This window comes from Oryctolagus cuniculus, chromosome 5 (assembly GCF_964237555.1).
Source record: "Oryctolagus cuniculus chromosome 5, mOryCun1.1, whole genome shotgun sequence".
NCBI lineage: Eukaryota > Metazoa > Chordata > Mammalia > Lagomorpha > Leporidae > Oryctolagus > Oryctolagus cuniculus.
Window position 1 is genome coordinate 13,219,650 of NC_091436.1, and position 26,774 is coordinate 13,246,423.

A 26,774-nucleotide genomic window follows, 5' to 3' on the forward strand; every position below is an offset into this window, starting at 1 on the left:
AGTAAATGCCTGTAGGAAAACTCTGAAGTATTATCGTTAGGTTGTCTTTTAATGAACCGGAGTCAGAAGGATGGCTTTGATTTTGTGTTTCTGTCCGTTAATTGCAGAGAAGATCTCAGACAGAGCTGGCAGGAATGGAGAAATAGAGAAGTGGTGGAAGGCTTGCCCAGCAGCTGCGATGTGTACGATAGTTACAGCCCCCAAAGAGTACCCATCTGGCCTCTTTCCTTTCCTCCCGCCTCTCCTGGGATTTCTCTAAGCAGCCGTGAAACTGTTGCTCATGGCCAACTCCTCCTGAAGTGGGAGCCCCGGGAGGCAGAGGATTGCTTCATTGCCGGGTAGCCAGTGTCTTCTTGAGATCTTATTTACAGCACTTCCTGGAGGAGACAAGATTTAGGGGAACGACTGGTGAAAGCCGTCAGGTCTCGTCTGAGAAATTATTTGTTTTCCGTGTTTCGCTCTGGGACACTTAAGTTGATAATTCTTGCCTGATTGTGCTTCTTTTGAGCTGATATAATTGGTTTCTTGTTTTCTCCTTGCTGAGGGATGAGACCGAAGGGGAAGGCACTTCCCTTCCTTCTTTTTCTTAAAAATTGTATTCTCTTTCAGCCAACTCTCTCTTTCCAGTTCCATCATATTTTTGGGAAAGTAAAGAGTCAGAGCCGATTGAGCAGACAACGAAGAGAACCAGTTATAAGCAACCAGCCTGCCCCTTTGTTGTCATTACCAGAGTGCTGGGCTTTTGGAAGACTGAGGTTTACAGTGTCTCATAGCAGTAGAACACACGTAACGCTCTTTGAGTTCGAGAAGTAGATGTTTGTGTCATAAAAGGTCCCGAGTAATTTATGGTGACACGGGCTATAGAAGAGAATGCCTTTTCTGCTTCTCGTGAAAGGCGCTTGATAGAAGTTGGCAGGCTGAGTAATTGAGTGAAGGGACATTTCCCTTTAATCACAGTCACAAGTCCTCCAAAACAAGCTGTGTCATGTGGCCTCTTTCTCCTCTGTTGTGAGTCTTTGATTCTTTGAATTGAAAAAGCCAAGATGACAACTCATCTTTTTACTTCTGCCTTTGCTATTGGACGACAATGTCATATTTTAGTCTGCAGAAAACAAGAAACCAAAATAATGGATATAATAAAGCTGAGAGCATGACTATTAATAGAGAGCACGCATATCTTCCTTTCTTTCTTTTCTTTCTTTTTCTTTTCTTTTTTTTTTTTTTTTTTTTTTTTTGGACAGGCAGAGTTAGAGAGAGAGAAAAGTTTTCCTTTTTCTATTGGTTCACCCCCAAAATGGCTGCTATGGTTGGTGCACTGCCCCGATCCGAAGCCAGGAGCCAAGTGCTTCTCCTGGTCTCCCATGCGGGTGCAGGGCCTGAGGCCTTGGACCATCCTCCACTGCCTTCCTGGGCCACAGCAGAGAGCTGGACTGGAAGAGGAGCAACCGGGACAGAATCCGGTGCCCCAACCGGGACTAGAACCCGGTGTGCCTGCGCCGCAGGTGGAGGATTAGCCTAGTGAGCCGTGGCGCCAGCCTTGTATCTTTCAATTTATAATTTTTTAAAGTTAATTTGTATTTAACGCCTATGAAAATGTCTATCTACATTTTCTTTTTTAAAAGTTGATTTATTTATTTTTTGAAAGAATATTAGAGACAGAGAGAGAAAGAGTGAGATCTTCGGTCTGCTGGTTCACTCCCCAAGTGGTTGCAATGGCCAGGGTTGGTCTAGGCCTAAACCAGGAGCCTGGAGCCTACCTACGTCTCCCACTGGGTGATAGAGGCCCAAGCTCTTGGGTCATCTTAGGGTGCCTTCCCAGGCGCATTAGCACGGAGCTGGATCTGAACCAGAGCAGCCAGGGCCTGAACCTGTGCTATGATGTGGGACAGCTTAGCTAACTGTGCTGCAGCGCTGGCCTCCCTATCTAAATTCCTATCTAAATTTTCTAAAATTATTTTTATTTTATTAAGAAGCAGCATAAATATAAACTTCAAGTAAAGTCTATTTAAACTTAGGATGGTTTTCATTAAAGTCAAAGCCTTTCATTGCTATTGATTTACTGTCGTTCATTTTTCCAAAAGCTGTTCTCCTGAACCTGCAGGTATATTTATGCCTGAGGGGTTTGGACTCTGAAACGTGGCTTGACTCTCTCTGGTGCAGATGGCCCAGATGGCTGAAGCTAACTGAAAGGAGCCAACTCTCCAGAGGGAATGGAATGGGTCAGGTTAGGGTTTTGGGAGATTAAGCAGCTTGTCCATCTGTGCTAGATCAAGGATCCCTGGCTGGTTTTGTTTGTTCTTGTCTGATGTCCATTCAGTGTGTGTGTGTGTGTGTGTGTGTGTGTGTGTGTAGGGAGAGAGAGAGAGATCGTCCATCTGCTGGTTCATTTACCAAATGACTGCAATGGCTGCAGCTAAGCCAGGCCAAAATCAGGAGTGAGGAGCCGGAAGAGAGGAGCCAGGAGCCTCTTCTAGGTCTCCCACATGGTTGCAGGGGCCCAAAGACTTGGGCCACTCTCTGCTGCTTTCCCAGGTGCATTAGCAGGGAGCTAATGGATTGGAAGTGGAGCAGCCAGGACTCAAACTGGTGCCCGCATGGGATGCTGGCACTGCAGACAGCAGCTTAACCTGTTGTGCCTTGGCACTGGCCTCTCTGTTTTCTGCCTTAACATACGACCTTTTCCTGGGCAAGGTCTGTTTGAGGCGGGTGTACAGCGACTGGAGCAGAAGCTTGAGCCCTTGGTGAGAAGCCTTGATTGAAGTCCCAGCCCTACCACTGCTTAGCTGTGTAACTTTTGAGAATTTATTCACTGTTTCTGTGCCTCAGTTTCTTCATCTGCAACAGGGAGATACTAACCTTTCCGTCTTTAAAGGATGGCCTGAGATAATACTTGTCAATTATTTAGCCTATTTCCTGGCATAGAGTAAGTATCCAATAGTCTTAGTCGTTATATTCCCAGTTTTTAAATGGTACCAGGTTCTTCCTTTTGGATGCCATTGAAACAATATAATACACCCCTAGAAGTAGCTTTATTTTTTGTTAAAATGATAAAACATCAAGTTAGGATGTGTTCAATTGAGTATAAGCATTCATACCTCACCTCCAAAGTCATCTCAGAGCTAAGTGTTATTTTCTGGGGTATTTATGTATGTATGTATGTATTTATAGGACACAGTGACAGAGAGGGAGAGACAGGTTTTTTTCCATCTGTTAGTTCATTCCCCAGATACCTGCAAAAGCTAGGGCTAGGCTAGGCCAAAGCCAGGAGTCAGGAACTCCATTCATTTTCCCAAGTGGGTGGCAGGAACCCAAGTACTTCAGCTATCGTCTGCTGTCTCCCAAGGTGCGCGTGAGCAGGAAGGTGGATGGGAAGTGGAGGTGGGACTCCATCCCAGGCACTCTGATACGGATTGTGGGCATCGCACAACACCTACTCCGGGGTTGGTTGTTCATCTGAAAGGCAGCCCAGGGCACTGCTGTCACATGACATCCGTTCCCTCGAAGCATCCAAATAAGTGGAAAGTCATCCCGACACACACAGGCTAGAAGTTCAAGAGAGGGAAATTGCATTGCTGGTGAGCTGGCGTTAAGTCAGGACTGCTGTTTCTTGTTTGTCTCAGCTTATGGAAGTGACTTTCATATTTGCCTGTTGTGTTGCAAATGGAGCAGAGCCTTGTTCCACAGACTTTGCCTGTCCAGGAGGAAGGCAGCAATAAACATGGGCTCCACACGGGGGCAGCAGTGAGTGCTGTGCTTTGGTGCCTTGAGGGTGCAGTTCTGCCCCCAGGGGCCTGTGGCAATGGTGGGAGACATTTTTGGTTGTCACAACTGGGGAGGGGGAGCCACCGACAGCCAAGAGACCAGGGGTGCTCTCACATCCTACAGGAATCCCACCTCAGAATAAAAGAGTCAGCCTCCTTTGTCAGTAGGGGTGTGGTCGAGAAACCCCGGTCCAGATATAAGCAGTCCTTGAAGGCAGCATCAGGCGGGACCCCAGTGATGAGAAGGAGCCGTCCTTGCTGGGATCTGGGGGGAGAGTATTTCAGGAAGAGGCTGCAGCAGGAACAGAGCCCGTGGCAGGAGCCCTGAGCGAGGAGGGAGAGGGCGGTGGCAGAGGTGGGCCAGGGTACATGGTGGCGTCCACCAGGTTTTGCACAGGTTGTAGGAGTCATTTATGTTACTCAGTGGGCTTTTGCGTTACTGTGACTTTGGCCATTGTTGATTATTCTTAATTTTCCCTCTTGCTTCTATTTTCTGCAGAATTATGGCCTTGAAACTGATAATATGAAGAACCTGGTTTTGAAGCTGCGAGCGTCGTCCCACAACTTACAGAACTACATAAGTAGCCGGCGGAAAAGCTCCGTGTACGATGGGAACACATCGCGCAAGCCCCCCAATGAGTTCCTGACCTCAGTGGTGGAGCTCATCGGGGCTGCGAAGGCCCTGCTGGCTTGGCTGGACCGGTGAGTGGCAGGGGCACCTCTTCCTGTCCTGCAGCAGGAGGCACTGGGATGCAGGGAAGCCTGTTCTGTTCTTAGGAAAGCCAATCGTTGTCCCTGTCACGCACTGGAACCTACCTGGAGTCCATGGTAGATTTTAGAATTCCTTAGGAAGTGACTTAAAAGGTTGATAGCAGGAACAAATTATCCTCAGCTTCAAGAGTAGAGCTCTGCTCCAGGTTGTGTTTTGCTGAGATTAAATATGAATGATTATTTGGTTGGCGTGGAGGCTTGTCAGCCACAGAAGAGGATTCTGGGAGATTTCTGCCATCCTGGTTTTCTGTAAAGAGAATTTTTATTCCTTTTTAGGGCTCCGTTTACAGGCATCACTGATTTCTCAGTTACGAAGAACAAGATCATCCAGCTTTGCCTGGACCTGACCACCACAGTCCAGAAGGTCAGTGCCGCTGGTACGGCGTTCTGCCTTTTTTTCTTCCCGTTTCCTGTGTCTTCTTCAAAGGGTTTCCATGCAGGTCTGATGCGCCATTCCCCATCCCCAGCCTTTTTTTGTGTCCATCAGACCTGGGGAGAAGTAAAAGGCTTTAAATGAGATATCTTGCAGAGCTGAATTCAGTGAAAAATGACCTGTGACCTTTGAACCAAAGGTTGCTGCCTTTTGTTTTAAAATACTTGAGCTACTGGTCTTACACTTCCTCTAAAATGTTTGAGCACTCAATTTTTTAAAATAGAAATTCTAGAGTAATCTACTTTTTTTTTTGAGTACTTTCCTATATCTGCTACTAATTTTTTTTTTTTTTGGTTCCTCACTTGGGTCTAAGATTCAATGATTCCATGTTTGCTTCCACTGCTGATTTGACCAAAAATACAGAATGTCTTTCCCTCCAACCTGACTATACAGTAACAGAGATGCAGTTGTGAAAAGCTCTGTGCTTCCTGTTTGTCTCTGGACTGTGGACTGTGCAGTTGGGCTTGCAAGTGCAGCGCCCATGTTTGAGAGCCAGATCCTGTGGCCATTGAACTTAAGGGGCATGCATGTTCAAGGTCATGACCTTAGGAAGGTGCTCATAGCAACTACAGCCGCCCAGTGTTTTAGCTCCTTTTAGTGATGTGTAAGGTAACATTGACAAAAATAGCTTGATACCCATTGTGGTGTGTCATTCTGTAGAGGAGGCCCGGCATTTGTGGTGGGAGGCGCTGCCCTAAAACCTGCTATGGGTATTTGTTATCTTCCCTGCTTTCTTCTTTCCATAATGTCCTATTTTAATTTCTAACCAAGATTACTTGTCTCAGTTCAATGAATGTATGAGTTAAACATTGTAAGTTGCAAATAGGAGAGTTTTTTTTTTTTTTTTAAGATTTATTTATTTGAAAGATAGAGATAGAGAGAGTAAGGGAGAGAAAGATCTTCACCTGCTGGTTTAGTCTCTGGGGCTAGGCTGAGCTGAACTGCATCTGAGTCTTGCACGTGGTAGTAGGGACCTAAGTATTTGGGCCATCTTCCACTGCTTTTCCAGGCACATTGGCAGGGAGCTGGGTTAGAAATAGAGCAATTAGGATTCAGACTGGTGCCCGTATGGGTTGCAGTTGTCACAGGCAATGGCGTAATTCCTACTTCAAAAGATTGCTATGAAGTTAAGCAGAGTTGGGCCTGATTCGTGCTTGGGTGGGAGGTAAGATATAATGTATTAAAAGAGTAGACTGTAGTAGAAAATATAAAAATCTTGCTTTGTACCAGTTTTCTGGAACCAAAGTTGATAGATTGAGGAGAGGAATTAAACAAATATGTTGCTCTTACTTTCTGGTGTTTTTTTTTTTTTATTTTAAAGTTAATGTTTTTTTTTAAAAGCTTTATTTAAAGGCAGAGAGAAAAATAGATAGATAGATAGATAGATAGATAGATAGATAGATAATCTTCAATCTGCTGGTTAAATCCTCAAATGGCTACAACAGCCAGGGCTGAGCTAGGCTGAAGCCAGGAGTCTTGAACTCCATCTGGGTCTCCTACGTTAATGTCTGGGACTCAAGAAGTTGGGCCATCATGCACTGCCTTCCCAGGTGCATTAGCAGGGAGCTGGGTCAGAAGTGCAGTAACCCAGCCTTGAACCAGAGCTCATAAGGGATGGGAATGTTGCAGCAACAGCTTAGCTCAGTGAACCATAATGCTGGCCCCAAAGTTAATGGTTTTAAGGATTAAAGTTGACAATATGTGAATGTACACGGGGATGTCATTTCCTGGACTAAGGCCAAGAAAGGTGTTTAGATGTTGGTGAGCATTTGTCTTCTCTGGTGATGGAAGAACACGGTGCTTCATCCCAGTGTTTGTGCACGAGAGCACACACGGAGGCACCTGTCGGAGATGTCAGGCGGGTGAACGTGGGGTTCAGGGTGCCAGGACTCTTCATGCTGGCTTCCTGCCTCTTGGGAAGATCTGTTGTGTTTTGGGGAAGAGGACTCTCTTCTGTTCATTTATTCCTTTTACCTGGGAGCTGAAGGAGTAAAAGCTATCTGTTTCCGCCCAGTGCGGAAGGACGAGTTCTCCTGAGCCTTCATTCTTTGTGTTTCTGTCTATGAAGAAAGGATTTGCTCATTTCCTCTTCTCCTGTCTCTCCTACTTATTGCCACATTTCCTCCTTTCTTGCCAAATTCTCTGCATCCCTCCTTTCAACTGTAATTTATAAATCAGAAGGAGAACTATCACCACTTCACCACCCCCCAACACACACACTTGGGATCTGCATACTTTTAAGAATGCAAGAGCTGCATTCCAAGTGCAGCAATTGATCCTCCTGCCTGGCTTTTTTTTTTTTTTTTTAAGTTATTTGACAGGTAGAATTAGACAGTGAGAGGTAGAGACAGAGAGAAAGGTCTTCCTTCCATTGGTTCACCCCTCAAATGGCTGCTACGGCCGGCATCCCACCAATCCGAAGCCAGGAGCCAGGTGCTTCTTCCTGGTCTCCCACGCGGGTGCAGGCGCCCAATCACCTGGGCCGTCCTCCACTGCCCTCCTGGGCCACAGCAGAGAGCTGGACTGGAAGAGGAGCAGCCGGGACTAAAACCCGGTGCCCATATGGGATGCCAGCGCCACAGGTGGAGGATCAACCAAGTGAGCCATGGCGCCAGCCCCTCCTGCCTGGCTTGGACTATAATTTCAGATGAAGGAAATCAAGGTAGGGAGGGATCGCGAAGTATATTTCCAATCTGTTTTCCTGTTGTGGTGACGTGGAAACCAAAGTAGCCATACGGAAGTGGCAGGCACCGAGTTGCAACCTGGGAAGAAATAGGGGAATGAGCCATGTGTGAGCCTCAGACGACCGAGTGGAGCGATGCCCAGGGAAGCAGAGGTGGAAAAGACCGATCCTGAGTGTGGATTGTGTCCCAGATGTGACCGCGTGCTTGGCGTGTGTCATGGGGGTAAGCTATCGAAGACAGGCTTGGTGACCGACCCGTTCTACGGAGGAGTTCACCGCATTTCCCAGGCTGTGCAGTAAGAAGAGGGAGCAGGAGATGCAGGCAGGGTTGACGTCCCAGGCTGGGCGTCTGCCAGTTAGGCTGCGCTGTTCCTGCTGGTCCAGGTGACTGAGGACTAACGAAGAGCAGCCTCCCTGTCTGACTCACCAGGGGTCACATGGTCCTAGTACCTCTTTTTCCGTTTGTGCCAAACAATGTGAAGTCACGCCCGCAGCTGCTTCCTCTGAGTGGGAATGGGTGTGGGAACTTTCCCTACGGTCACTGTGGTGGGGAAGGTAAGACACAGGCGTTTTCACATGTGGACTTGGACTTGAATAGCGTGGGAGGCAGGAGAGCTCCGTCACAAGGCAGGAAACCTGTTTGCTAGGGGACCATGCAGCCACACCTTGAACTTGGCTCTCTCTTGGACCCTGGTGCACTGAGGTGCCCTTGTCTCTGAGTGACGGTGACCTCAGGAAGACAGCACTGAGATCGTTCTGAGATTTGTGATGAAAGATCACAGGCAGAAATCATCAGTTATGTTTCTAGCACAAGGCTGCATAAATCTGTTTTTCTAAATTCTCCATTTGGTACTACTGGACAGTACTAGTAAGGGAAGAGCCATAATAGTAGTTGGTAGTTAAGTTTCATGCACGAGATAAAGGCAGAAAAGCACATCTCTGAGTTGTAATTCTTTGTAGTTTGGAGAAGTTGCTCCTATAATTTGAATTTCCATAACATTCACCCATGTGAAAATACATTTCTGAATTTTTTTTAAGTGTTTTCCTCCTGTGCTGTTATTTTCCAGTGAGTCAGTATATTTTTGGGGACAGTAGAGTAACAATTATTGTTTCCCACATTTTAATCTAGTAGAGAAAATAAAAAATATTTTAAAGAAGACAAAGTGTGATTATTAAATCACATATGGTAGAAATTAGCAGCCATGCCTGTGCCAATGAGAGTTGTAAAGGGATGGTTTGGTTTAAAAGAACATCTTTGCCTGGCACTTCCAACTGAGTTGATGAATGTTTTCCACGTGCATAGAGTAATGAGCGTTTTCTTTAAGGTCGTCCCAGTTAGGGGTTACACTGAACGGTGCTGGATAAACAGTAAAGAACCCAGTCCCTCTCACTTTTCTTCAGCATGTACCCTGCTGTGTATGTGGGAGTTCTCTGCTGTAGACAGTTCTAGGTTAACTGTGAACATTTCACAGTGGTGGCTTTTCCATGGGACAATGGTGAGTCCTGTAATCAGCTAACCCTGTTCGTACAGTGTTCCAAGTCTTTTGTTCTTAAGCTGAGTAAATAATGCTTTGCATTCCAGTTTTTTTTTTTTTAATGTCATCAATAGCATACCTCAGGACCACTTTTTGGCAGTGTGTTAATGAATGTTTTGTTAAGCTTTTTTCATCTATCAAGGACTAAAATATCTGATTTAATCTCAGTGGTGCTTAAAATAAACTTTTGTGGCTGAGTTTACTCAGGCCCTTATTTGAAAGCTGTTCTCATGGGCAGGCCCAGAGCTAGCGCATTGCTGGTTGGCTCACTGCTGGCTGAGCCTAGGGTCACATTGGGAGCCATTGTCAGGTTTCTTGGACTTGGCCTTCTGATTTACTGATCTCTGGACCTTGTGGACAGTGGGTGGACTTCAATTCTTGAACTTTACAGGCTTTCAAATTAAATAATTGGTCAAATTTATGGATTCCTTGGATGATAAGCTTCTTGGGTCAGCAGGGAGCGGGGCCTTAGGACAAGATAAATGTCAGCCCATCCTCTCTCTGCTGCCCAGGCTGAGGAGATGGGAGTCAGAGGCCTTGTGGGCTCCAGGAGATACCCAGAAGACAAGCCAACGGGTTGTCATAGTTTTTTAATTCTTTCTACTTAGTTGTCTTTTTCTTCTTCCCCTTCTTTAGGATTGCCTTGTAGCTGAAATGGAGGACAAAGTTTTAACTGTGGTAAGGATTTGTTCTAGAAGTTACTATAAAATCCCTTTTTTGGAAGGTAATGAGAAAGAATCACATTAATTGAAGTAAATGCAGACTAATTCCTTTGGGATAGACCTTGAAAGACTGGCTTTTGGGATCTTGGTCTTTTTAATTCAGGGAGAAGGAGAGGAGGAAGAGTTATTTAATAAGATCAGCCAACGTGAGAATTCCTTTGCTTAAATTTGCTATATTGGGGTCTCTGTTTTGCTTTCTTTTTCCTTCTGAACATTTAGTCAGTATACCCTTCTACATTAGTTGCTGCCCAGGCAGATAAAATTTGGATACAATTGATGTGCACATTTCATGTTCCGCCCAACTGGCTAAAAAAAAAAAAAGAAAAAATCTTGGCAGAAGCCATTAGATAGAGGGGGATGTCCCATGACTGTTGAAAGGGCAGTTTGCTGCTATTCATCATCACTTCCTGCTTTTGACACAAGCCAGTCTGTGCTCTTTTGATAAGGCCTTCCTCCTCCTAATGTTGAGGAATTTAGCAATGAAACTGCTATAAATATATTTTCCATAAATAGGAAGGCTAAACAAATTTGAGGAGTGTAGAAAGTGTCACTTCTAAGATTCTCCCCCTTGGAATGAAAAAGCGCTCTTTGGAATTTCCTGATTCCTTTGGTTGTTTAATTTGGAAAGTTTAGATGTACCTGACTGGGGAAATGCTGCACATAGCAACCCCACCTGTGACTTCTGTATGGAGACCGCTTGGGGCTCCTCACAGTGGCTCCTTAGAGTTTTGCTCTGTCAGTTGGAGAAGGTGAGTCATCACCAGGACATTCATAAACCTAAATGTACAATGCAAAACTCTCAAGCTCATGGAAGATAACATGGGAAAAGAATCCAGGTGCCTTTGGGTTTGGTGATGAGTGTTTAGATAGCACACCCAAAGCATGATCCATGATGGAAAAACTGATAATGTAGCTTCATTACAATTAAAACCTCTGCTCTGTGAAATGCACTGCCAAGAGAATGAAAAGGTAAGCCAGCCTCAGAGTTGGAGAAAATATTTTCAAAACACATCTGAGATGAAGGCTTTGTATTCAAAATACACAAAGAACTCTTAAAACTCAGTAGTAAGAAAGCAAACAGCCCAATTAAATGTAGACAAAAGATCTGAACTGCCCTACACCTAAGAAGGTATACAGATGCCAAATAAGCATATGAAAAGATGTTCTACAGCATTTGTAATTAGGGAGTTGCAAAAGAAAACAACAAAGGAGATATCACTTAATAGAGTGCCTGGAATCCAGAATACTGGTAGCACCAAGTGCCGCCAGAGGCATGGAGCAAAGGGAACTTTTATATCTCCCTAGAGGGAATGCAAGATAGTGCTTGCAGCTTCCAGGACACTTTGGCAGGTCCTTACAACACTAAATGCATTCTTACTATTCCACCCCATAGTTGCACTCTGAGGCATTTACCCAAAAGAGCTGAAAAATTATGTCCACGCAAATCTGCATAGAATTTTATAGCGGCTTTGTTTATAATTGCCCCAAATTGGAAGCAACCAATTGTCTCTGGATAGGTGAATGGATAAACAAACTGGGATGTTCATAGAACAGAGTAGCAATGCAGATAAATAAGTTATCACATTCATAGAATAGATTATTATTCTGCAGTACAGATAAATGAGTTATCAAGTTGTGAAAAAATGTGGAAAAAACTTAATCCAGACTGGAAAGGTGATATGCTGTATCATTCCAAGTGTTTGACATTGTGGAAAAAACTAAACCATGCAGACTGAAAATACCAGTGGCTGCTGAGGGTTCATGGTGGGGTAGGGGAGATGATAATGAGGTCAAGTGCAGGGCATATGCAAGGCAGTGAAACTATTCCGTATGACACTGTAATGATGGGTGCCTGACATTGGGCATATGGCAAAACCTGTGGTGTTCACCACTAAGGGTGCTTAAATCGTAGACTACAGTTAATAATAATTCTCAGTGGTGGCTCATCTGTTGTAACAAATGTACCCTGCCAATGCAAGATGTTAATTCTAGGGGAAATGGCTATTCAATGAACTTTTTGCTCCTTTTTTTTCTTTAAACCTAAAAACTTCTCCAGAAAGCAAAATCTATTAAAAAAAAAAAAAACTGATATAGGCCAAAAGATATTTTTTTTTGTCTTGTTGGTATTTCGTATTCAGACAACGTGTGCCCTCCCCAAAAAGCCACACCAGGGGCTGGCAGTGGATGAGTCTCCCTAATGGGGGGAAGGGGATTTCTTTCCAGCCTGGTCCCTTCCATGGTCATTGAGGAGTTAATGTTAAAGCTGCACTTTTTAACCAAAGCTGGAATAGTGGTGCATTCCCACGACTGCAAACACTGAGTCCAGATGCCATGCGTTCATTGAGCAGAATTATCAGAACGATTGCCAGCCAGAGCAAAAGCTTACAGGTGAAGGGCATTTCTTTAAAAATCAGCTTGAGGTAAAACCTGTTAATGATTGAACTTCCCTCCCTATTTGCCCGTCCAATTCTAGGTCAAGGTTTTAAATGGCATCTGTGACAAAACAATCCGCTCTACGAGGGATCCTGTTATGAGCCAGTGTGCGTGCCTGGAGGAAGTTCACTTACCAAACATTAAGCCTGGGGAAGGCCTGGTAAGAATTCTAATAATGCTCATTTTATTTTCAAACACCACACACTGTCATTTACTAAAGTTTTTAAAGAATTCCTTCTTATGTGATTCTGAAAAGGTAGAATTAAAGGTAAACTGCCTTCTGTTATGTACTTAAGAATTTGCTACCTTGAACTCTGTTGGTATATATTTTTTTATCTTCAAAGTATAAAAATAAATACATTGTACTTATATTCCAAAGACAATGATTTAACAGCTTTATTTAAGACTTAGTGATGCAAGAAAAGAAAGAACATTTACACAAAGCAGAGATGAAATCTGGGTTCACATCTACTCTGAAAGTCTATTGGTGTTAAGGATGTGTGTGAGAACTTCTTTAAATTTGGAAAGTGTTTTATAAATCATGTATATTTATAATAATAGACCCAGAGACTACATACAGGGGGACCTCCCAGTTCCCAGCACATGTCCTTATAGCATTAATTGACTAAAATTTGTGTGAAGAAGCTGTGAGGTCCATTGATGAGCCCAGGGGCTTTGAGTCAGTTTCCTGCTAGGGCTGTGGGAAGTGTTCAGTTGCTTGGTGGATGCCCAGTGCCCTATGTGGAGCGTACCAGATGTGGGCATTGATTGGTGGCTGGAGCTGCTGTTGCTGGTATTGGTGGGTGGGGGAGGGATGAGAGAAGAGAAGGAGGAGGAGGAGGAGGAGGACAGGGGTGTAGACTGTGGGTAGCTGTGGGGAGGATTAAGGCAGCCTCTGCTCTTAGATGGGCAAACAAAAATCAAGTGAATGTCCACAAACCTTCATTCTTAGTAGAAATGTGCCAACTGATACTGCTTGCCTCCAAAGTAAATGATATGTTGTAACAGTTTAAACAGAGAGGACTTCCTGGAGTCTGTAGTCCAGTGTGGGAGCAGGTGTAGGCTCTGAGTGGGCAGCAATGGAGTTGCCGTTTCAGATGGTAGAGTTAGACAGGTAGAGTCCTGGGAGGGGAGGGCTCTGTGTACTAGAGAAGCTGATAGACTCAGTGAATGAAAGTCACAGACCCTGAGGGGCTGTGGAGAACCTTGGGGGCCTTAGTAGTTGAGATGGTCAGTATGGAGTGGTGTTAGGTGGCTGAGCCCGGCCAAGTTCAGGGTCAAAATGATTCCTGAGGAGGCTCCTCATTAATAACTACATAACAGCATGAGCACCTGCTTTCTGCTCTGTTAGGTTGCACTCTCTGCCCGTTATAACAGTTTAACACACAGATTTTGTATATGATCTGTCTCCCTGCAGAAATACTTCCTCAACAAGACAGCATTCTCCTCTGAGCTTGCCCACTGGGCCTGCTGGGAGGGAGCCTGTTCACCTCTCTGCTTTCCTTAAATGGGTGGGTGTCTGTTAGTCATCAGCTCCTTAGGTTAAGTCATGTAACAATCTGGGTTGGTGCATCCTGGTCTGGCTTATTGATGTCTTGAATAAATCATCCTACAGTTGCTATGAACACTAAATTTAACTGAACGAAAGAGCAGGAAAGAGCGGCCTTTGTCTGAAATTCTTCACTCATGTAGCAGGTTTGAGAAAACTCCCTCATCCCCAGAATTGTGGCAAAATTCTACACGCCTGGTACACAAATTAGAATATCAAAGAGATCTCATGTGGGATCCATTCACTAGTATTTCAGTTTGTTTAGCTCCCCTTCACTGCCCTTTGGATCTTGTTTCACAGTGTCTCAGGAGCCTCTTGGTGAGTGTTGATTTGCAGGGACTGTAATGTTTTACAGTTCAAGTCCCAGTGACAGTTCCCCCTCTCAAAGTTGAAATGACTTAATATATTTGTGTCTCACTCACTCTAGGGCATGTACATAAAGTCGACCTATGATGGGCTGCATGTGATTACTGGAACCACAGAAAATGTAAGTGTATGTCCGTTCAATGTAAAAGCTGTTACATGTGTGAACAGAATTGCTGTGTGTTTTCATTTCAGTGTGTGCATACTGTTTTGTTATCTGCACTCAGAGCACCGGGGCCTGTTTTGTTTACTTCTGTGGATAAAGTACTGCTTGTTACCAGCTATTGTCAGTTTACTATTTAAATTGTTCTTTCTTACTCTTTATTGTTCACACATCTTGCCCACTTTTACCTCCCACCATACAGTTAACTATTCCTTTTGACCCTAGAAGGGTTAAGACATAAATGGAAAAACCAAGATCTCTTTGTTGTTAGACTCACTCTTACAAAGAACTGGGGTTGGTGTCCATATGTGTAAAATGTAATTTTTTTGGCTTGTTTAATGGGATTTTTATGTGTCTCCAAAGCAACTATTTTAGGATTTTTGGATGACAGATTCTTTTTAGAGTTGTATTTCATGATATTTGGCATGATTTAAAATTTTGTTCCCTCCTTCCTCCCAATCCTTTGAATAGAAAAACAGGTCTGTTTCTATTATGTGAAACTTTTATGTACTGCTTACTTCCTTTTGGGAATTCTGCTACATGCAGTGTTCTTTTGCCCCTCAAACATTTTTATAAAAATTAAGCTAGACAAATTTGTAGAATTTGTTAAAAAGTACAGCTGATTGAATGCTTTCTTCTTGTAGCCTACGTTTCAATGACATTGATATGAAGCTACAAACATTTGAACGGTTTCTCTGTGTCTGCGTGTTAATTAATCTATTTAATCAACCCAGAGTCAGCTAGGGATGAGCAGGGATATTTGGGTAGCTACTTTGCTAATTTGTTTGTTGGGAACACTTGTCTAAATTTGAACTTGAGCTGCTTGGATAAAAGAAAATGGCATGGGCTTTGATGAGTGTGATAAGCACAGTTTCTGCAGTAAGAAAATGACATTGCTTAAGGCAGTCAGTGAATTATAAATCAATTGTGTGGTTCTGGCAGATGAATGAGTAGAAGATGGTAGTGTCTAAGCATGCCCTGGTGAGCTACAGTGAGAATAACTAGGAATTTTATATTGTGTCACCTGGTGGGCAGTAGCAACAGCACAGGAAGTGGTGCTTTGATGTTGGGGATGGGGGCTAAAGGAAGAAAAGCTACATGATGCATTGTATGATTTGCCATTGGTCCTTGTCGGAGACCTGGTAAGATCCTGCTCAACCATCGCAAAAACATGCTCTCATACCACCAGTCAGTGTGTTGTTCTGGAGTTGGATGGGTTGTTCAGAAGGATGGTGGATGTCGTTTCCGTTTTTAAGGAGTTGAAATGAGAAACTGAACAAATGTACTATGAATCGAATGGAATGTCAGATGTCGTTAATGATACATCCTCTGTATCTTTTCTATTCCTGCTAGAATCATGACATTGGGTGACAGACTCAGGGTTTGCTTGGATATATTCTATCCTAATGCACCCACAGAGCACTGTATGGAGGGTCTCAAAAGAGAGGTGGTTACCGTTGGTTAAAGATGAATTTGAAAGGGTAACTCTTTAGCGTAAAGGAGAAGATGTTGTTTAAGAAGCCTGCGTCTCACATGGGAGTGCCTAGGTTGGATACCTGGTTCTATCTTCACTCTAGCTTCTTGCTCACGCAGAGCCTGGGAGGCAGCAGATGGTGGCTCAGATAATTGTGTTCCTGTCCCTGACACAGGAGATCTGGCCAGAGTGCTCTGTTCTCAGTTTTGGCCTTGTCCCAACGAGGGGCCCCTGGGCACTTTGGGAAGTAAACCATCAGACGGGAACTCTGTCTGCCTATTCTCTCTCTACTCTCAGATAAACAAATAAATAAAATTTAAAGAAATATTGTAAAGATAAAAAAGAAAACCTGTCCTATGCCATCTGAAAATCTAGTGTAGAATGTCACTCATTGCTTCAGTCATTACCTGACATTTGTTGAGTCCCTGCCATGTGTGGGACACTGGGACACTGGGCGCCTTGTAGACGAGACTAGGAAGTAGGTAGAGCCCACTTCCCAAGAGCCTGATCTTGATGTTTTGCACTTCATGTTGGACATTTTATACTTGAATGGGAGGAGAAGTTGCCAGCTCTGGGTCAGCTTTCCGGCTGTCACTTAAAGAGGCTGTGACTTCAGAGTCAGAATGTTCTCATGGAAGCCCAGGATGGTGAGTGGGAGCGGGTGGGTGGAAGCTGCCTACTGCGTTCCCAAGTGAATTGTCTCCATATTCCTGTGTCTTGGAGTCAGAATGGCAGGAGGGCATTCTCAGACCTCCAGCCCATTTCTTTGAATGCACCTGAGAGGTCAGGCTCATTCCCAGGTCATGCTGTCTGTGTCTGCTGATTCTCTATCTGATTTCCTTGATCTGGACAGGAGTCTTGACACAGGCCCCTTGGTACTTGTATCCTCCACCCCGAAGATGAGGTGGGTATTAGATTAGCCTCTGAAGAATGAGCACATTATTCTCCAGGTCATCACCCTTCTGCAGCAAACCAGACAAGCACCATTTTGTCAGTAGTCCAACTCAGGATGAAGCTAGGCGAGAGCTACTGCCCGATGGAGAATTTTGGTATCAAGCTCTCTTTTTACCAGGGTTCTGCCAGGCACAACTCTTAGTCACTGGGTAGGACATTTGAGAAGTCACTGCATCAGGATCCTTGGGAAGGGAAGTCAATGCAGGACATGGGTGCTTATTTATTAGGACTGCAAGTCTATAAAGAGGACCTTCCAAGCCTCTGGGCCATCGCTTACAAAGTGAAGTGTACCCAAAATGAATCCTTTACCAGGGAAGATTGACCAGACTTTACTGATAGGCGCATACTTAGCCCAGTAGGTCTCTGACTATGAGTTAAGCATCCAATATACAGGGACAGAAAGGAGCATCAGTAAACGTACTCTTTTGCAGTGACTTGAGAGAGAGAGTCAAGAGAGCGCATCTCCCTGTGGTGCTCAGCTTGCTGGTGTCTCAGGTGAGGCATGCCAGTTGTGGCAGCAGGTGAAATGCTCTTAAAATTAACCCTCACAGTCACCTGTGCCTTACGCACAAAGCCTGTTGCTACAGCTTAGAGCTGCTGCCCAGTTCCTTGTTGAGCCTGCTACAACAACGGAGTGAGAAAAGTCAGTAAGCATGTCTTAAGTGTTACCCCTCCTCCCCATGTTCAAAGGCGCAGTTTCTTAAAGTGCAGTGGTAAATTATTTGAAAATTCAACCCATTACTTAAGTTACAAAATTAAATACTCTGGCCTAGGTAATATTTGGTTAGAATTTGAAATAAAAGATTTATCCTCTCTTCTTTTCTTGGTCATATGAGATATTTAAACAAAGATTTTTTAATTCATTAATATACGAGACACACACACACACACACACAGAGTGAGTGAGTGCTCATCCTCTGTTTCACTCCCCAAATGCCTATAAAAGCCCCTGGCTGGGGTCAAAACTTGGAGCTGGAATTCAATCCAGGATTTCCACATGAGTGGCAGAAAACTAGCTGCTGGAGCCATCACTGGTGCCTCCCAGGTCTGCATTAGCAGAGAGCTGGAGTCAGGAGAAAGAGTGAGTGCTGAACCCAGGTTCTCTGCCCTTGGGTTGATGCCGGATGCTTGTGTCTGAACTGGCATCTTAACTGCTAGGCCAAACGCCCAAGCCAATGTGAGATTAAAGCATAGGGAATTCTGAGTTGCTTATATGAACAGGAATACTATGGACAAAATATTTGACAAACAGATGATATCCATTTATGCTTTTGTTATTATTTTTGTTATGTTTTTGTTATTAGCAAGGTATTATTTGTAGGGGGGAATAAAGTCTGGACTTTGTTTTGATACTGAAAGATCCTTCATTTTGAGTGTGAAAAGAATTAAATTCTTCAAAGACATAGAATTTCTGTTGACCCTCCTTGACAGATTCGATGAAGCTGACTATTGTGGCTGACAGATTGGGGATTATAACAGAAACTAATTAGATAACAGCATCTATATGTCAGGATCCGTAGACTGTGTAGTCCCAGGGGACCAACATGCATCGTTTTATTTTTACAGAGAAGACTTTATTTCTGTTGCTAGTTGCCTACAGAAGAGTGAAAGAAGCAATAGAAGGTGTAGGAAATTAAGACGGTTTCTTTGTTTCCATAGTCTCCTGCAGACAGGTCTCAGAAGATTCATGCTGGTGACGAAGTCATTCAAGTTAATCGACAAACCGTGGTGAGTTGTTTATTGATTACCTAAATGTCTGTGTATTGGTTTTCATTTTTTTTTTTTTTTAAATGCAGAGGAACAGGAAGAAAGAGATACACAGTAAGACCTTTCACCTGCGGGTTCACTCCCCAAGTGCCTGTGTTAGCCAGGCTGGACCAAGGTGAAGCCAGGAGCCTGGATCTCAGCCTGAGTCCCCCACATAGGTTCCAGGGACCCAAGTACCTGAGCTGCCATCTGTGCATCTGGGTTGCACATTAACAGAAAACTGGATTGGAAGCAGAGGAGCTGGGATACAGACCAGACACTCCGATGCAGGATGCTGGCATCTCAAGTGGCGATTTTAATCATTACTCTGCCAAACACCTGCCTATGTGTATTGAGACTTAAGTTTCTCCTTTACAACTTTCAGTGAAATCTAAAGCCATATTGTTTTTTTTTTTAATTTGAAATTCATATCCAGTTTTGCCACTAGAGTAAGTAGTGCTAAGAGGAACACGTTTGCATCTGCATATTTGTATCTCCCTCTTTACTAATTGCGATGTCCTAGGTTTGATCATCTCAGTCTCATGAGCTAAGTCTTCCTTCCTCATTTGCTTGCTCTGAAGGTGGGTTGGCAACTGAAAAACCTGGTCAGGAAGCTGAGGGAGAATCCCACTGGAGTCGTGTTACTGCTCAAGAGGCGGCCCTCCGGTCCTTTCTTCAACTTCACGCCGGCTCCCCTGAAGAACCTGCGGTGGAAGCCGCCTCTCGTGCAGGTACCGCTGGTCCCTGTGGGCCTTTGTCTCGCTTCAGCAGTGACCAGCATCTCTGGGTGGGTTTGTCACGATGAAAAGTTGCAGGTGGTGGGTTTCAGGAGTTGGTGTGTGATGACCTGATCATCCTAAAAGAGTTGATGCTTTAGTTTTCTTATGTTATGAGACTACACATTGTAGATCTGTAGTGACAGTGTGGTAGCTTCTAGCCATGTACGACAGTTTAAGTAAATGGAATGAGAAGTTCTCCAGTCTCACCAGTCACCTTCCTGGTCTGAATATTCACATCTGGCCCGTGTTGCCATATTGGCTGTGTGGTACAGATGTTTCCAGGTGTGTCAGTCAGCTGGTTGTCGCTACCATGAAATCCCTGAGAAAGTTAACTTCATAAAGAGAGTTTATTCAGCCCATGGTTTTGGAGGCCATTGGTGAGGGTGGCAGTGGTGGGGTGCAGGCAGATGGATGACATGGGAGCCAGTAAACAGGTGCCTTGGCCCAGTTCTTTCTAGGAACCCCCTCCCCAGGGCATATCCCCAGTGAGCTCAGGACCTCCCGCTGAGCCAGCTTCCAAATGCTGTAACTGGAATAAGTCTCCCCTCTTAAGTTCCACTGACTTCTGAGGTTTAAATATCTGTGTGAATTCAGGACCAGCGTTCAGGCCATAGAATTATCACTGTAGCACTGGAGAAAAGTTAATGTTTATCCTTCTCTTCTCTCCTTTCAAACATGTCTTCATGTAACTGTGCGTGCATTGCTCACTGATCTCAGAGAGACCATGGAGTTGCGTCCTTAGCAGCGTGTTACCAAGGCAGGCTGGGTGTAATGGAGCACTCCGTCCTGTGGAGAATGGTATCACACATAGTTTAGGCTTTAGTTAGAAGTGCCAATCTTGATGGTGAAAGATGAGCTGACGTTAAGTGATTGCTGCTCTGTGAGTTCTCTTCAAACAACATGCTCCTGGTTGCCCACACTCGGGGGGACCTTGCTCACTGACCACCACTTTTTTATGCCATTGGTCCTTAGAGTTTATTTCCTAGATCAAGAGTCAAAGGAATGGCATTTTAATGCCCTTTAATGAGATGGAGACTACAGTGTACTTGTAACTGCCTGTGATTTTATTGTCCATCTCCACGCGGGGGAACAGTATAGTGTGGAGTCACAACTTTGCTCAGGATGCAGACGCTGGAAATACGTCTGTTGGTGTAGTTTAAGGGAGATGAGGGGATTAAAAATAATTAACATGAAGTACAAGGTAGAACAAAAATCAGTTTTCAACAATAACAGCATAGTTTTTGGTTTTTTAAAAACATTAAGTACAAATTATATATATATTTATGGTATAGAATAGAATATTTTCAAATACACGTACATTCTGCAATGTCTAAATAAAGCCTATTAATATATGCATCATCTCACATGTTTATTATTTATGGTGAAAATAATTAAATTCTGCTCTTTTAGCGATATTCAAGTCTCTGTCTTCTTGTCTGATAGATATTTTATATCCTTTGACCAACATCTCTCCTGCCCGTGGCAACCACTATTCTATTCTACTTATTTTTTTTTTTTAAAGATTTATTTATTTGGGTTGGCGCTGTGGCTCACTTGGTTGATCCTCTGCCTGCATCGCATATGGATGCCGGGTTCTAGTCCCGGTTGCTCCTCTTCCAGGCCAGCTCTCTGCTGTGGCCCTGGAGGGCAGTGGAGGATGGCCCAAGTGCTTGGGCCCCTGCACCCCATGGGAGACCAGGAAGAGGTACCTGGCTCCTGGCTTCGAATTGGCGCAGCACTGGCCATAGTGGCCATTTGAGGAGTGAACCAATGGAAGGAAGACTTTTCTCTCTGTCTCTCTCTCTCTATGTCTGTAACTCTACCTGTCAAATAAAAAAAAAAAAAAAGATTTATTTATTTATTTGAAAGAGTTTAAGAGTTACACAGAGAGAAGGAGAGAAGGGGGAGAGGGGTCTTCCATCCGCTGATTCACTCACCAGTTGGCTGCAATGGCCGGAGCTGTGCCAATCTGAAGCCAGGAGCCAGGAACTTCCTCCAGGTCTTCCCACACAGGTGCAGAGGCCCAAGGACTTGGGCCATCTTCTACTGCTTTCCTAGGCCATAGCAGAGAGCTAGATTGGAAGTGGAGCAGCCAGGACTCGAACTGGTGCCCATACAGGATGCTGGCACTGCAGGCGGCGGCTTTACCTGCTACACCACAGCGCCTGCCCCCTATTCTGCTTCTGTGAAGTCAACTTTTTAGTTTCTACATTTAAGTAAGATTACACAGTATTGTCTTTCTGTGCCTGGCTTACTTCACTTAACATAATGTCCTCCAGTTTTATCCATGTTGTAGCAAATGACAGGATTCCCTTCTTTCCTAAGGCTGAATAGTGCTCCATATTACATTTCTTTCCTTTTTTTTTTTTTTTTTTTTTTTTTTTTTTGACAGGTAGAGTTAGACAGTGAGAGAGAGGGAGAGAGAGGAAGGTCTTCCTTTTCCATTGGTTCACCCCCCAAATGGTCACTAGGGCCAGCGCGCTGCGCCGATCTGAAGCCAGGAGCCAGGCGCTTCCTCCTGGTCTCCCATGCGGGTGCAGGGCCCAAGCACTTGGGCCATCCTCCACTGCCTTCCCGGGCCACAGCAGAGAGCTGGACTGGAAGAGGAGCAACTGGAACAGAATCTGGCGCCCCAACCAGGACTAGAACCCGGGGTGCCGGCGCCACAGGCGAAGGATCAGCCAAGTGAGCTGCAGCGCTGGCCCCATAGTACATTTCTAAATTCAGTCACTGATGAACACCTCAGTTGAGTCTTTAGGCTATTGTGAATAGTGCTGCAAGGAATATGGGAGTGCAGGTATCTCTTTGACATGCTATTTTTTTTTTAAAGATATATTTATTTGAATGCAGAGTTACAAAGAGAGAGGGAGAGAAAGAGATCTTCTAACTGCTGTTTCACTCCCAAAATGTCTGCCATGGCTAAGGCTGGGCTAGGCCATAGCCAGGAGCCTGGAACTCCAAGCAGGTCCTCTACAGGGATGACAAGGGTTGAGTAGTTGGACCAGCATCCGCTGCTTTCCCAGGCACGTTAGCAGGTGGCTGGTTTGGAAGTGCAGCAACTGGGATTCAGTGAGATGCTGGCGTTGGAGGTGGCAGCTTAACCCTCTGTGCCACAACTCCAGTCCCTGATGTACTGATTTCATTTCTCTGGGATGCATACCCAGTGCATGGTGGGTCAGTGTTGGGTTCTGAAGGAGAGGTCGGCTTGGGTGTTTTAGGTGAAGGCTCTCTTCCCAATGAGGTGGCATTTGCTTGGGCAGTTGGTTGTGCGTCTTTAGGGGGAGGTGCTCACGCACACCACGTGGATTCACTGCCATCAGCGAGGGGGAGTCTTAGGTAAGGTCTCCTAGAAGCAGAGTCCGAGATGCAGATTCTTGTGTAGGCAGTTTTGGAGGCTGTGTGCTTCAGGAAAAGCTTATAAGGGAGAGAGGAAAGCAGAATGGAGGAGGGGAGGCCCCAAGAAGGCCAGCTCACTCCAAGTCTAGCCTTGGCCTGTTAGCCAGGACGAAGGATCCTGGTGTAACCACACAGCTCAGGCTCTGATGTCCCTGCCCCGGGAGACAGCGCTGGCAGACGGGGGTGGTCCTGGCACTCTGGATGGGCTCTACAGCCCCTTCTACAAAGAATGAGCAGCTTGGACTCCCTGGAGCTGAGGATGGGGGAGGTAAAGTTGGACTGGTTGGTGCAGCTGGTTCCGTGGCAGATGGAATTCTAGGCTACTTCATCCCACAGGGGACAGGCTGAAAGGTGTTTTTATGATGCTATCCGGGGCTACCATAATAAAGTCCTATGGATTGAGTGTTAAGTTAGGAATCAAGGTGTCAACAGTGCTGGTTTCTCCTTAGGCCTTCCTGCTTAGCGTGCTGATGGCCATCTTCTTCCTGTTTGTCTGCAGACTTCTGTCTGTGTGTCTGTGTCCTGATCTCCTCCTCTTATAAGGACACCTGTCATACTGGATGAGAACCCAGCCTGGCTACCATGCTGTAATTTACCCACCCCTTTACAGATCCTGTCTAAATACAGTCATAGTCTGAGGTCTGAGGGTTAAGGCCTGGAACATGTGGACTTTGAGGTGATGGAGTTGAGCCCATGCAAATTCTAAACCTAAGAAACCACCTCAGGGAGGCTGTTGTGTAAGCCTGGAGGTGGAGTGGCATGGTCCTGAGCAAGGCTGGTGACAGAGCTGATGCCACATGAAAGGAGGCCCAGGGTGGCACAGCATGGGGTGATGAGGCTGGCGCTGGGGCTGAACGCCTGGGGTTCAAATCTCAGCTCTCACTTTTCAGCTGTGGGCTTCAGTCAAGGGGTGTAATCTTCCTAAGCCCCATTCTCCTATTTGTTAGTCAACTCTCAGAGAAGGCCTTAGGTCAGAGGTGAGGAAGATCAGCCAGGTGAAGGAGAAACAGGCGTCAGTGTGCCCGGAACCCTGGGTGCTGACAGGAGTTGGAAAGTTAGGAAAGCCGTTCGGAAGGCAGAGATGGCAAGTGGGTAAGCCTAACAGAGTTTCACGTAATAAAGCAGAATCCATGTGGATATGTTCAGAACGTAAATGAAACATTTTTTTAAAAATAATTATTTATTTATTTATTTGGAAGTCAGAGTTACACAGATAGAGAGGAGAGGCAGAGAGAGGGAGAGGTAGAGAGAGAAAGAGAGAGAGAGATCTTCCATCTGCTGGTTCACTCCCCAATTGGCCACAATGGCCATAGCTGCGCCAATCTGAATCCAGGAACCATTAGCTTCTTTTGGGTCTCCCACGTGGGTGCAGGGGCCCAAGGACTTGGGCCATCCTCTACTGCTTTCCTAGGCCATAGCAGAGAGCTGGATCAGAAGTGGAAGAACCAGGACTAGAACCGATGCCCATATGGGATGCGGCACTGAAGGCAGTAGCTTTACCCACTATGCCACATCGCCAGCCTGAAACTTATTTTTAAGAACAGGCTAGTTAGCCCCCTGACTTCTGGAGATTCATTCTAGAAGGAACACTCTTCTTTTTTTTCCTCTGTGTATTTTTTAATGAAGGCTACCATGAACAGGCCATAAGTCAAAACACCAGCTTTGTAGTCTGGGGACACTCACCATTTCCTATGAAGAGAATTTTAGATTAGACTTATAAGAATCTCTAAATTGGGGTCTGGGTTGTAATGCTTTGGGTTAAGGTGTCCCTTTCAATCCTGACCTCCCATATTAGAGTGTCTTTTGATTCCTAGTCTGGGTTCCAGTTGTTCTGTTTCTTTCTTTTTCTTTTTTTTAACTTTTATTTAATGAATATAAATTTCCAAAGTACAGCTTATGGATTACAATGGCTTCCCCCCCATAACGTCCCTCTCACCCGCAACCCTCCCCTTTCCCACTCCCTCTCCCCTTCCATTCACATCAAGATTCATTTTCGATTCTCTTTATATACTGAAGATCAGTTTAGCATACATTAAGTAAAGATTTCAACAGTTTGCTCCCAGACAGAAACGTAAAGTGAAAAATACTGTTTGAGTACTAGTTATAGCATTAAATCTCAATGTACAGCACACTAAGGACAGAGATCCTACATGAGGAGTAAGTGCACAGTGACTCCTGTTGTTGACTTAACAAATTGACACTCTTGTTTATGGCATCAGTAATCACCCTAGGCTCTTGTCATGAGCTGCCAAGGCTATGGAAGCCTTTTGAGTCCACCGCCTCTGATCATATTTAGACAAGGCCATGGTCAAAGTGGAAGTTCTCTCCTCCCTTCAGAGAAAGGTACCTCCTTCTTTGATGACCCGTTCTTTCCACTGGGATCTCACTCGTGGAGATCTTTCATTTAGGTCCCCCCCCCCCCCCCAGAGTGTCTTGGCTTTCCATGCCTGAAATACTCTCATGGGCTTTTCAGCCGGAACCGCATGCCTTAAGGGCGGATTCTGAGGCCAGAGTGCTGTTTAGGACATCTGCCATTCTATGGGTCTGCTGTGTATCTCACTTCCCATGTTGGATCTAGAAGGAACACTCTTTGATTTTCTCTGGGTTTGCCTGCCAAGTTCTAGTGACTGCAGTTTGGCAAGCAGGTGACCGGAGAGACGTAGACACCTGGTTTTGCTTTTGACTCAGGGAGATAAACTGCCATCATTTCACAGAGGCTCCCGGGTGTTCTTGCAACGTGTCCAGGCATTTTCAGAAGATTCTACCATGGTAGACAAAGCTCTGTAGACTTGTTCAGCCCCCAACCCTTGGCATTTCTCTGTGCTTTGCTTTCAGTCTTTTCAACATCATTAGTGTTGTACCTTCACCAGAATGGTGCTATTCATTATGTTTTTAGGCCACAGGATAAATGAGGGCTCCTGATAACATAGCCATCAACACTGGAGTTGTCTGGGAGTAGCTGTCCTGTGCACCTGCTCTAATTTACTTTTTTTTTTTTTTAAGATTTATTTATTTATTTTAAAGTCAGAGATATACAGAGAGAGGGAGAGGCAGAGAGAGAGAGAGAGAGAGAGAGAGGGAGGGAGGGAGGGAGGGAGGGAGAGGGAGGTCTTCCATCTGTTGGTTCACTCCCCAATTGCCTGCAAAGGCTGGAGCTGTGCCCATCTGAAGCCAGGAACCAGGAGCTTCCTCCCAGTCTTCCCATGTGGGTTCAGGGGCCCAAGGACTTGGGCCATCTTCTACTACTTTCCTAGGCCATAGCAGAGAGCTGGGTCAGAAGTGGAGCAGCTGGGTCTCGAACCGGCCCCCATATGGGATGCCGGCACTGCAGGTGGTGGCTTTACCTGCTAGGCCACAGCACCGGCCCTCTAATTTACTTTTGCTTCTGAGAGTCTGGGTCCTGGCCTTGTGTTTTCAGACATGGTAAAGATTGACATTCAGGTGCTTGTCAATTACGTATTGAGGGACATGGACAGATCATGGGGCAGTGACTGAGCTCCAGGATAGGGAGATTGTGCTATGATTAAGACAAGTGCCAAGACCTAGGTGCCTCTCCTGAAAATAAACTGTCCCTCCATGCGTCTCCTGTGGCCACTTCTAGCTGCCTGCATGCTGGCTCTCAGTCCTTCCAATCTTGGAGTCCAGTTCATAGCCTTTCTTGTTCTGGGGTGGTCTTCATTCACAGCCAGCCCTAGGTCAGTTTAAAGGTGGAAATTTGTGCCCACCCAGGACCAAAGCACTTCTCACTGGCCTTAACCATGTGTTCCCATGCCTTGACCTTAAGATTCCCTACTTTTCCTTTACCAGCTAGAAAAAGTTCATCTTTGTTTCTAGACTGTAGAAGGGATAAGACTGAACATCTCATGGAAGATTTTAAAGCATAGGTATTTTGAAACCAACAATATAATTAAATTAAGCAATGCGGATTTTGAATTTTTATAATTGTGTGAGTATATGTATATATATGTATATATATAAAACTAAAATAGTACAAGTTGCATATGAAGGGACT

The 26,774-nt window shown here is 45.0% G+C and overlaps 1 protein-coding gene across 6 annotated transcripts in view; it reads left to right on the plus strand.

The window, feature by feature from the left end:
• Positions 1-26,774, plus strand: part of CNKSR3 (CNKSR family member 3) — a 125,268-nt gene that overhangs the window by 62,870 nt on the left and 35,624 nt on the right. For all 6 annotated transcript variants that reach the window (XM_008263718.4, XM_070073365.1, XM_070073362.1 and 3 more), the window contains exons 3-9: positions 4,261-4,463; positions 4,809-4,896; positions 9,820-9,861; positions 12,379-12,498; positions 14,315-14,374; positions 18,501-18,569; positions 19,169-19,318. In XM_008263718.4, coding sequence (XP_008261940.1) covers positions 4,261-4,463; positions 4,809-4,896; positions 9,820-9,861; positions 12,379-12,498; positions 14,315-14,374; positions 18,501-18,569; positions 19,169-19,318 — 732 coding nt within the window. The remainder of the gene's footprint in view (positions 1-4,260; positions 4,464-4,808; positions 4,897-9,819; positions 9,862-12,378; positions 12,499-14,314; positions 14,375-18,500; positions 18,570-19,168; positions 19,319-26,774) is intronic.